The sequence below is a fragment of the Coenobita brevimanus genome, chromosome 40 (assembly GCF_032717465.1).
Source record: "Coenobita brevimanus isolate Jiangsu-jjx chromosome 40, ASM3271746v2, whole genome shotgun sequence".
Lineage (NCBI taxonomy): Eukaryota > Metazoa > Arthropoda > Malacostraca > Decapoda > Coenobitidae > Coenobita > Coenobita brevimanus.
In genome coordinates, this window is record NC_136993.1 from 21,441,236 (window position 1) to 21,453,993 (window position 12,758).

Genomic DNA, 12,758 nt, shown 5'->3' on the forward strand with positions numbered 1-12,758 from the left:
TATTTTTAAATGAATGTTGGACACCTGTAATCTGGTGTATGGATTTATTATATAATTTTATTTGGGTTTCCTTCCTCTGTTCATCTTGGGTAAAAAAATAAAAAAAAGTATCAAAACACTGTGGGCAGTAACCCAGGATATGTTTCTAGAACTGATTTGAATTTGGGAAAACTTCCATAGTATGCTCCAACTGCCAAAGGATTACTGATTTTTTTAACGGACTAAAGCAAAGAGATTCTGAAACACAACGGGCGAAATCCTACGGCTTTTTTTATATCATTATTTTTGCCATTGCCTGCCTAGTGAGGCAATACTGTAGTAACTGTAATCACCTGCATCTGTGCGTGTGTGTGTGTGTGTGTGTGTGTGTTACCAAAAAATCTCAAAATGAAGTGGGCAAATTGTATCCAAACTTTGTCAGAAGTATCCCAGGATATGTGGTTTGAGCTTCCTAGATTTTGGCGACGCTGCAATGACATGCCTTCGATTGCCAGAAGATTAATTATCTAAGTTTTTAGTGATGGTGGATGATATGCATTTATTGGCGATTGCTTTGGCTGTCCTTGCAAATGTGTCAGTGGTTCAGATAAGAATGAAATTGGGGTATTTAAGTTGGCAGAGAAGAAGTGAGATTGGGAAGATGTCGTTGAATTGGAAAAGGGAAATTCTCGGAAAAAAGCATACCAATTTTAAGAAGCATTCAGATGAGTGGGAAAGAGTACAGGCAAGCATCGAAAATTGAAAGGAAAAGAAAATGTACAAATGTTAACAAAAATGACATTTTGATAGGGTAGACTGGGATGGTTTTTGAGACAAGGCTGACCAAAACTCCTGTATGTCTGGCAACTCATACACACCAGGAAAACTAGACGTCCTTCAGTTCCCGCCACAGTGCCCTTTAAGTTGCCTATGAGAGTGAGTTAGCACTGCTTGCTCCTGCACCTCTACCTTCAATTTTTGCTTGTTAGCTTGGCACTGCAGTTCCTACACCAATACTCCCAGATGGCTCCTAGCAACCTCAGTGCCGAAGAAAAGGCTCGGATTTTGGCCCGGAGGGCCAAAAAATGTGTCAACAAAGGATATAGCAACCTGCGACACGTCATCTGTTCCACGCCTCATCCACGAGATCACAAATATGTTGTGCATGGACATGGACGTAGAATACTTCAGGAGCCTTGCCGACTCCATGTCAGGCACCTGAAAAGGGTCATAAATGCGAAGAGGACATCCCCTTTCCACTTATGCACTCTCAAAAGCACTCTCAAAGGCAGCTCAACGAGCACTGAGGTGGGAATCGAAGATCGTCTTGTTTTCCTGGTGTGTCTCTGAATCACCAAACATGGTAGTTTTGGTTGGTTGCGAAACTACGCTGCAAACCACAAAAACTTAGAGTGCTTTTTTCCCATTGATTTCTATGGCAGGTGCTCTATACTTTTTGTGGACACTGTGTCTTGCTGGTATTCCATGACAAGTCTTTCTTTTCCAGTTACATCAGTTCTACCTAGTCTCATATTAATGACTTAACACAAGCTGGTATGGAACTGTTCATACCAAGTCAGTATTTCACCAAAAGACTGGACTCTCCAAAATGGTTTGATAGCAACTGTGCCAGAGCAACAACCCAAGAAAAGTAATTAGCATATAACTCTTGAAATATAAAACACCCGAATCAGTCATTTTAAAATTGCTAGAATCTATACAAAAGCAGTAATAAATGTCGTTAAATCAAACTTTCTTCACAACCAAGCATCCAGATTATCAAACAACCCAAATGACAACAGAATATTCTGGTTAGCCCTCAGATCTTTCAACAATAACTTTAACATGTCATCACCCATTCCCCCACTAAAATCTTTAGATGGTAACAGTATAAATGACCTGTGTGGTAATGCGAACATCCTTACCTATACATTTGCCAGTAATTCTACTTTAGAGGAAGTCAGCCAGAATGTCCCTGTACTAGAACTTGACTATCCAGAAATTGTTCCACTTAAGAGACATACTAGATGTGTCAAATCCGTCCTAAACAATTTACCAACTAACAAAGTTCCAGGTTCAGAAGGAATTTCAACAATTGTTCCGAAAAAGCGTTCCCCTGAACTTGTTCCTGTTCCAGCTAAATTATTCAGACTATGCATAAGAAATTCTTCATTCAATGATTCTTGAAGAGTAGCCAATATCCACCCAGTTTGAAGAAAGGAAGTTCCTCAGACCCTTCTGACCACAGACCAATAGCTATCACGTCTACTCTTGGTAAAGTATATGAGACTACAGTAATTAAAAAGCACATAGTTAAACATCTTTAATCTACTTAATTAGCAATAGACAGTATGGTTTTCGTCACAGAATATTCACTATTGATGTACTCAGTCTCCTGACTCATACCATCCATCAAGCACTTGACCAACATGGAGATAATCATGCAGTAGCACTTGATATTTTTTAAGCTTTGACAAAGTGTGGCACCATTCCCTGCATCCAAACTCCCTTGATATGGCCAAACGGCTTTGTTCCTCTTATTTCTCCATATTTCAGCGACAGAAAAGTAAGAGTTAAAGTAGATAATGTATATTCCAATTTCTACTCGATTAATGCCGGAGTGCCACAAGGATCAGTTCTGGCTCTAACCCTATTCCTAATTCATATTATTGATCTCTTATCTGTCACTCATAATCCCAGCCATTCATTTGCAGGTGACTCTACACTTCACAGTTTGTTCACACTTAAACACCCATTCACAGAGTTCAGTATCTCGAACTCACAACTCAGTAAAGCAATCGCCATAAATCAAGACTTATCTAAATCACTGAATGGGGACAAAATAACACTGTCTCATTTAATGCTAGTAAAATAAAAAAATATATATACAATTTACGAATAGACAGATATTGCCTGATTCCTATATTAAGAGTACGTTCAGTGCTACTATTATTCCTACCTTAACCCGCCGCGTCCCGGAGACGTGAATTCACGTCCTCACATGATGTGCACTCATATTCCGGAGACGTGAATTAACGCGGCAACATTGCAAGGTCCCTAATGCACAATTTTCAATTTTTGCGAGTGATTTCGCGAGTGATTTTTGGCACGTATACATGGGACACCTTCCTCTATTCCTCTACCAGATGCCAAGCGGGGACAATGCCTTACACCGCATAACCTTCCTCCCCCCCCTGCATGCCACTGTCTTGGCAATTCACCTGTTTCCAGTGACCTGGCCAATAAAGACATTCAGGGCCAGAGTGATTCCCCAATCGATGACAATGTGGAGGACAAAGTTTACATAGCATTAGAGGAAGAAACAGTCAGAAATGATGATCAGGTAATGTGGGAAAAAAAGGTCATGAATGGTGATGAGTTAGTGAGTGAAACAATGCTTATAATGCCTATATTACTGTTTGAAAACCAATATACTCTTGTACTACATATAAATTCGTACCAAGTAAATGAATAAATACTGTTTATGAGTGGGTAAAATAGTTACCCTCCCATAGAACTCGTTTTCTTTGGTGCTAGCCTGTTAGAAAACCCAGTCAGGTAAGGAGGTACTGGTACCTAGATCGAGTATTTTAAACCTCAGGCGAGCGATTTCTCTATGAATTTTCGATGTTTCTTACCAAAAGCGGATGTTTGAGCCAAAAAAAAAAAGGTCCAAAAATGTTGGGACTGGGGCGTACCACTGCCCAGAAAACGTCAGGATTGGGCAAGTTAAGTATTGAAATTCTCCATGTTTTACTTAACAGTACCCTAAACTGCACCTCTCATGTTAGATCACATGCTAAAACCACTTCAGAGAAACTATAATTATTGTACAGAGTCTGTAAATTCTTCACTGACGAGCAACTAGCTATTATATACAAGAGTTATATGTGCTCTCAGCTGGAATATTGCTCACCCATGTAGAATGGATGTGTAGAGGTGGCACTAAAACTTGACAAAATTCACAAGAAGGCTGTAAGAGTTATTAACCTCTTTGCGCCCCGTGTCCCCAGTATGGGACGTAACTGGGCATTTTCAAATTTTGATAAAGAAAAGAACCCCGGGATAGGGACCTATGAGCTTCGCGACTTGAGCGAACAGACGGAGGGTGGTGCACCTAGCACCCTTCCAGCAAAATCCCGCTCACATCAACTCTAGGAACTAAGAGGTTAAACAGCAATGGATCTATTAGTTTAACATCTTTGTGATCCGTGTCCCCAATATGGGACGGAACTGGGAGTTTTCAAAATGTGATAAAGAAGAGACCCTCCGGGTAGGGATAAATGAACTTCGTGACTATGAGCCGATAGGCGAAGGGTGGTGCACCTAGCACCCTTCTACCAAAATCCCATGCACAGCAACTCTGGGAAGTAATGGGTTAATAACTATACTATTACAAATGAAATACCTCCCTTCAAGTAAGAAGGAGTGTTGCCTTCCTTGCATAATTTTATAGATACTTTTATGGCAAATGCTCAGACGAAGTAGCATCCATTGTGCCACTTCTCCAAGACTTCTCCAGTGCTACACGAGCATCTGGTAGCACTGATGCCTGGACTGTCACAGTGCAATATTGCAGAGCTTCTGCCTATCAGAATTCTGTCATTACCTGAACTGCACCTCTTTTGAACCCGCTTCCCCAGAGTGGTTTCGCCCAAACCTTCAAACAACGGCTCTAAAAGTCCAACTGTTACAGATTTCTTATGAATGGAGGACACCTGTGATCTGGTGTATGGATTTTTTAAATTCATTTGTTTTTCCTCTTACTGTCCTTTTTTTGTTAATGTAAAACGGAATAAGAGGCATGGAAAGAACAGGAAATGAGTGAGAAGGCATTATAAACACCGGGAAGGCATACTAAAATTTTATTATAGCCGAATGTTAGCTCTATATGCCTTACTTGTGCCAGATGGAAATTTTACTATACTCTTTTTACTCTAACTTGGCCTAAAATTACCATGTCTGTATCTTGAATACTGAGTTGCAACAACTGATTAACTCTAGAATATGATGCTAAGCACAAATAAGTGCTGTGGAAAGAATGTAGAGCCATGGCATTATCTTCTGCCACTCACCTCCATGAACCATGAACCAACCTGCAGAAAGGCGAAAATATGAGCCAGGATAGGATTAAAAGAGTATAATACTGTGAAATGAGATGCATTGTGTAGTAACTTAACTCCAGTCCCACATGTGCCTCTTTAACCAAGTTTCAGTTAAATTGCAAATATTCCCAGCTGAACCATGTGCTCCAACTTCCCTACTTTACTGCACTGGAGAAATTGCATCAAAAGCTTTGTGAGAGAACTATGATGTATAATAATATTTATGGCTTCTGCCTTATACACTTAGGAAAACAATACAGTATACTAAAATTTGTAAGATCGGACAGATATATCACAACAAAGCTTTTTAGAACTGTTACATGATCAACACTCAACAGCTCACATATTGCGTGGTTGTGTTTTTTTATCTGTATTTTCTTTCTTGTTTGAATTAAGGTCAAATAAATGCCTTAATTTGCAAGCCTTCTTTATATCCAAAAAAAAAGATTATTTACTACCCAGGGCGAACACACTGTCTAAGAAGCTGTCATTCAGTTATTTCCTCCCATACTATAGTATCATTAGGTGTGAAAGCATCTCCAGTAATGTCCATGCCCTTTTGGCTCTCACTAACGATTTTCGGAAACGTCTATAGACATCCTGACACAACACACACCATACTACCCTCCTACACCACTTCACACAAACTCACCCTCCCACACCATACTACATCAAGGATGTTAACAGAAGGGTCCTGAAACTCCCGCATCTAGAATCTTGGTACTTTTTCATATTTGATACTGCCAAACGATTTTTATTAGCCTTAGGATTACTATATCTTAATGGAGAGGTATTTATATAGCCTTCATTAACACTGATAGCATAACATCAAAATAATTATTATCTGGAAATATCGCTTGCAGTGATCAAATAATTATCAGAATGAGGACGCTGCCTGGCATGTAGTATGTTGATTATTACCACATGATTTATAGCTACCACTCAGGTGCATGACGTGACGATATTAGCATTTTTTGTTTTTTTTAGTAAGTCGACGGAAAGCATTTTAAGAAAGAAAATAACCACTCTAACACATCCGAACTTGTAAGAAATGCTTACTTAAAAATTAAACGATGCATTGGAGTATCTGATCCAGAGAATGTTAGCAATTTCATAATAAGAAGTCTTTCTTGGGTTGATTTAAACTTTTGGAGTGAAATAATAATATATTAAAAGAAAAGTAACCAGTTTCAATGAGGTAAATGAAGCTCAGCAGTGACTAACAGTTTGTGGAATCATACATGACACTAGAAATAATTATAAGACAACAGACAGCAGACTAATGCTCACGTTTTGATCGAATGGAGAACTATAATGCATGATATCCATGCGGCCCTTCAGACTTGTAATAAAAAAGTTGGCGATGGCGAGGTCTGCAGTGCCACTTCCAAGCATGCCAATCATTCCAGTCCAGGTTCCATTTGGTTGATGAACCCCCCACTGCTCCCCTACAGGACGCAGACATCAATAATATAGCACCAGTGCTTTCTGTAATATTTATTTAAACTTTTTGCTTTGACGAACGTGGTAGAAAAAAAGGTACTGTAATTTTTTGTGACAAAAAAATACTGGTGGCAAAGAATCGAAGCACGAACGATTAACATGTACACAAACATTTTTACCTTATTTCTTACGATCTTATAGCTAATAATCTAATAACGAGGCATTCGTATCGGTACTTTGCATTTTATAAGAGGTGAAAAAGATGATAGTATACACAATAAATATGATAAATTAATTCTGTAACTTAGTACACCATTAAGGTATATATACTGAAAGCTTTCTCTGGCATGTTTCCTTAACAAAAACATGAACTAAGGTTAGTGATAGTGGTGGATGGAAATGAGGATCTGAGTATATGTGCCATATTTTGTGTACCCCTCTCTCTCTCTCTCTCTCTCTCTCTCTCTCTCTCTCTCTCTCTCTCTCTCTCTCTCTCTCTCTCTCTCTTCTTTAAATAATGAATTTGTTAATCCCAAGGGGCGACATGCCAAGTAAGAGGACCATGAGGCCAAGTATTATGTACATGTACAGAGGAGCTCGTACCTCGCAGGGCATGCCTTTTTGTTACACAGATATACTGGAGTTTACAATACAGGAGTTAGCATCCACCATAGTGTGGATGTCTCACGAGAATGATATCTAAATGACTGTCTGTGCGTAGATAATTATATGTATCAGTCAGGGTCTGTCCCTTAGGCAGTAGATCCATGACTGAGCGACACGCAAGGCAGTAATGCTGAAGATTGTGGGTGTTAGGAAGGTCACGTAGTTTGCAGGAGAAGTGAGGCGCGTCCCCTGCCTCAGAGACTTGGCAGACAGGACGATATCCTAGCCGAAGTCAAGCAGACACAACACTGTGCTTGCGAATCATAAGTCCATGTTGACGATACTTGAGAATAGATAGACTAAAGTGGTCGTAGTGTTGGATGGACACACTCTGAGTCAACTCAGAATTCCAGTGATGGAGTGTAGGGAGAAGAGTTGCTGAATGTATCTTCATTTTGTAGCAAAGGAGAGAGGATGTAGCATCATCAAGTAGAGCAGTCCACAGCCATTTTTCGTGTGCAGGTCACCACTGTCATTAGCTGGAGAATTTTCATGAGCTGAAACTAACTGACGTAAGATTTGTTGAACTAAGTGGTGGCATGTGGGTTTTGGAGACGAGATGGCTTGAAGGGCAGACTGAGAGTCATAGATAATTACACCTACAGCTGAGAGAGGAGACTAACTGCACACAAGAGTCCCTGTAGCTTACAGCAGATAGAGCTAGACAAGTTTGGTAGAATGTAGCCAATCCAGCCTCCCTCTGGTGGGTCCAAATTGGGTGGATAAATGGAGCATCCGGCACTCTCATCATTTTGCATGGAATCGTTGATGTAGAGATTGTGTGTGGCAGGAACTGAGGAAGACATTCTTGCAATGGCCTCCAGAGGTAGTTGTTTTGGGAGGAGTGGTAGGTCTGCCTTGGATTAAGGAGTAAAGCAGACTTCAGGATGAGGAATCCTCTACGGGGGTGGACCATGGTCCATTTTTGCCACTGTTAAATTAATATCAAGTCTTTGTAGGATGGGCCAGGCCGTATTAATGAGGGTGTGGACGCCAGGCCGAAGTGGAGGTTGAGGAGCAGTGGGGTCAAATGGAGTTCTAATGACACTAGAATTATGACAGGCAAGATGGGGAGAGTGGAGGCATTTGACGCTGAAGTAAGAGACACTGACATATATTCCCTCAACGAGGGTGGGCCGGGGGGTGGGGGGAGATTGAGTTCAAATTGCATGTTGAATATTCTGGTGGAAATAGGACACCCTTGGATGTATTTCATTACTTTGTACTGAGAATTTTCTGTGGGTTCTATGGATGTCATCAGGAGTTGAGTGAGAACAGGGGAGTGGCATCTATTTATCCATACATTTTTGAACTCCTCTTTTTCCATAAGATTCTTTGCATTTTTTAGTATCGCTTCCACAGTGTTTACACTTTGGAAAGCCACCTTTAGAGGTCTTGTCTTGCTTTTCTCATATTTCCCTAACCTTTCGTGTTCCTCTATGTCTTTACTACAGATTTCCTCTGCTACTTCTTTCAGTAAGCTCATTACATTTGCCATCTCCTTTTTGTCTCTTGTGATCTTGTTTTTTACTTCTTCCTCTTCTATACCAGTGATTACTATAGATTTGTTTATATCTACTGAATCTCTGACTAACTTCGGATTGTTTTGGATTATTCTTTTCACTTCCTTTTTAATGCTTTTTTCCTCCACCCTTGTTTCTAAGTCTTTCTTTACTTTCACCATTTCAGCATACGTGGTTTCCACATCATTTTTGTAGCTTTGCACAGCTTCATTCACCTGTGTTATCTTCTCCTCAATATCACTGCTCTGGTCAATAAGACTGCTTACTTGCCTAATTGTCTCTGTGTCATTTTTGAACTCTTCCATAACACTCTCGTGATTGACTGCTGTACTTGCCAGTTCACTCATTTTCTTCCTAAGTGTACTCAATTCCACTGTTAGTTCACTGATGGTTGTGTCTTTCTTATTGGCCTCCCTTCCTAGTTTTTCTATTTCTTCCTTTTGCAAGTGCATCTGCTTCTTTATTTCATCAATTTCATTTTTGAAAGCCATTTCTAGTTTGTTTACACGTTCAACCAGTCTATTGTGAGTCTCCACTTCAACCAGTTCTTGGTAGAAATCATCATTTTGCTTTTTACCTTTATCCCTTTTCTTTTCGAAATTTGCTTTACTAAAGTATGTATCCATTTTGCAATACTAAAAGTGCAGAGTGTGTACTTACAATCCCCGTGTTGTTGTAGTCTAAACAAACCTTAGATGACTCAGTGTATTTTTTGGTCTTGGTTCTCTTTCCTGTTTGAACAAGTCTTGTTTAAACTTATTATTTTTTCCTTTTAATAATGAAAAATCATTTAGTCTAACCTGGTACAGAGCTTGACTCATACAAAGATACTAATTTAGGTAATGCCACTGGCCGTGTTGGTTCGGTACGGAGCGCCGAGGTCGCACGTCCAACTCGATTGAATCCGTGTGTGTGTGTGTGTGTGTGTGTGTGTGTGTGTGTGTGTGTGTGTGTGTGTGTGTGTGTGTGTGTGTGTGTGTGTGTGTGTGTGTGTGTGTGTGTGTGTGTGTGTGTGTGTGTGTGTTTCTGTCCCTGTGTCACTCCTATAGCACTGTTCCATTTTTTCACCTACGTGTTTTCCTCTTCTCTGCTTCTGTTTCTTCTCTCACTCACTTTTTTTTTAATCAGTATTTTTCCTGATTGTTCTTACCATTCCAAGTCTCTCTCTCTCTCTCTCTCTCTCTCTCTCTAGGAATAAAGAGATTGTTCTCACAGTCTATATCTCCTTAATACGGCCACTTCCTGAGTTGCTGTGGAATTTTGGTCGCTTGAAAAAGACATACATCGACTTAAAAAGAGTTCAGGAGACTAAGGTATCGGGTTCACCTGGGGGCTGTGGGACTTTTTTAGTAGACACTTGTAGACTACGAGGTCAGCTCATTAAAGTGTTTAAAATCTGAATGGGTTTCACAATCATTGCATACAAAGTTGCTCACTCTTAACACGGACTCGGCACACAACCATGGTTGGAAACTGTAAATGAGAAAAGTTTACCAACAGAATTACGTGAAAACTTTTTCACGTGCAAGATCTGCTCCACATGGAACTGACTCAACATAGACGTTGATAACACTACAGTAGAAAAGTTTAAGGGATTCATCGGCAGGATCTTGCACTAGAATAAATGTGAATTGGATATGCATTCCTAGGCAGACAAGAATTATCTCCACGGTGTGGGCTGCATAGTCATTAAGATGCTAACTTTTCCTTGTAACTCCTCTGTGTGTGTGTGTGTTCTTACCTACCTACCTAATTGTTCTTACCTAATTGTATCTTTACAGGAATGAGTCAAGCTCGTACTGTCCCGTCTCTTAAACCATATTTATCGTACATATCCTTAAATTTGTGAATTGTTTTGGCACACACTATTTCATTCGGTAGTGCATTCCATTGATCAATTGCTCTGTTTGGGAAACTGAATTTCCTTATGTCTTTATCACCTCTTTTCTTATGCAGTTTTTTGTAGTATCCTCTTGCTGATGCTTCTCCATATGTTAAGTAATCATTTATGTCTATTTTCTCCTTCCCTGATATGCACTTATATAGCATTATCATGTAACCTCTTTTCCTTCTCTCCTGTAGTGTTGGTAGATTCAGTTTATTTAGTCTTTCTTCGTAGCTTAGGTCCCTTAAGCTTGGTATCCATCTTGTAGCGGCCCTTTGAACTTTTTCAATTTTGTCTATGTGCTTTTTGAGATGAGGACTCCAGACTACTGATGCATATTCCAGGGTTGGTCTAATGAATGCTGTTATTATCCTTCTTAGCATGTCTTCATTTATGTATGTGAATGCTGTTCTCATATTTGCAAGCAGTGTATACATGTTCCGTACCTTCTCGCTGATGTGGTCAGCCGGAGATAGTCTGTTATTGATAATCACACCTAGGTCTTTCTCTCTTTCTGATGTGTATAGGGTTTTATTTCCTAACTTATAATCCCAATCAGGTCTTTTTCCACTTTTACCAAACTTGATTAGGTGTGTGTGTGTGTGTGTGTGTGTGTGTGTGTGTGTGTAAATAAGGTGTCTACTACCGCAACATTTAATCCGGCAGATTTATTCTGTGTGTGTGTGTGTGTGTGTGTGTGTGTGTGTGTGTGTGTGTGTGTGTGTGTGTGTAAAAGAGGTGTCTACTACCGCAACATTTAATCACAGCAGATTTCTCTCTCTCTCTCTCTCTCTCTCTCTCTCTCTCTCTCTCTCTCTCTCTCTCTCTCTCTCTCTCTCTCTCTCTCACACACACACACACACACACACACAGAGTGTAGTAAACCTTTTCCTAACTTAGTTTATGATATATACTGTACTATTCCTTTATTAGTTGTTCGGACTAGACCTATACGTAATTAGAGAGGTGCTTGAAGTATAGGAACCCCTAGCTGGCTGTGAGCGAGAGTATGGAGGGTACCGGGTGGGGTTATGGGGTCGGAGAAAAAAGTGGGGGGGTTGGGTGGGAGTGTCGGACTATGAGGAAGGGAGGAGGAGGGGATACCTCTCCATCGAGCAGTGTTACAAACATGGAAAAGGAAACGAACTTATTCCGACGTCTGTACATCATCATCATCATCATCATCATCATCATCCGGACCTCCTTTCCCACCCTAGGGCAGGGTGAGGAGTCCAGACAGCCCAAATTTGCCCATTCCAATGGGCCACACTTCCATTCACTCATCATTCAAGTTCCCGGAATCCTGGCTTCATTGGATATGCCAATAAGATTCACCACGTTCTATAGCTTTACAAAAAAGTATCCGATTGAGTCAAACTGGAAGCTGCCACGTTAAAAAGGGCTGCCAAATCCCTGATCATGCACTTCTTATCACAACATTCATCCAGCCAGCTCGATCTCTTGTCAGTTCCCTAGCCTCACCGACTTCCAAACCTCTCTTCCTCACATACTCATCCATCATATATCTCCACTTTCTTCTTGGCCTACTTCGCCTCCTCCCTCTTTCAAATTCGCTCAGATATACCTTTTTCACCACTCTATTGTTATCCATTCTCTCCACATAACCATACCCTCTCAGTACACTCTCTTCGATTCTGGTGTCCACCGACTTCCGCACTCCACATCTTTCACGAATCACATTGTTTCGCATCCTCTCCACTCTCTGCACTCCACATACATTGTTCAGCAGTCCCATCACCACTGCTCTTACTCTTGACTTTTCATTTTCATGCCACACCATAGTCTCACATCCAAATTTATAAGTTGACAATAACACTCCTTCATGTAAGTCTTGTGCAGCTGCAACACTCAAGCCTCTGAAAAGAGATACCTGTTTTGTACACACGAAAAATCATCCAATACATTATCAATATGCCGGGAATCGAACTCGTCATTCTGACTTGTCGTAAGTGCATGGGATAGATTAATTATCTCATCCTCTTCAGGCCCACAGGTGGGGGCAGAGGGACATTGGTTACAAGATTTTGACAATGTGAGATAACTTTTACCTGGTTGTGGTGTAGTGGTATGCTGCCAGGCTCTCACCTGAGAGTCCCGGGTTCGATTCCTGGCATATTGGTATTATATTGGATGATT

The 12,758-nt window shown here is 40.5% G+C and overlaps 1 protein-coding gene across 1 annotated transcript in view; it reads right to left on the reverse strand.

Annotated features, from left to right (window-relative positions):
* Positions 1 to 6,876, reverse strand: part of LOC145396985 (ionotropic receptor 93a-like) — a 247,572-nt gene extending 240,696 nt beyond the window's left edge. Inside the window, exons 1-2 of the mRNA XM_080270213.1 lie at positions 6,858 to 6,876; positions 6,375 to 6,532 (exon numbers count right to left, since the gene is read on the reverse strand). Coding sequence (XP_080126339.1) covers positions 6,375 to 6,532; positions 6,858 to 6,876 — 177 coding nt within the window. The remainder of the gene's footprint in view (positions 1 to 6,374; positions 6,533 to 6,857) is intronic.
* Positions 6,877 to 12,758: the final 5,882 nt, after the last annotated feature.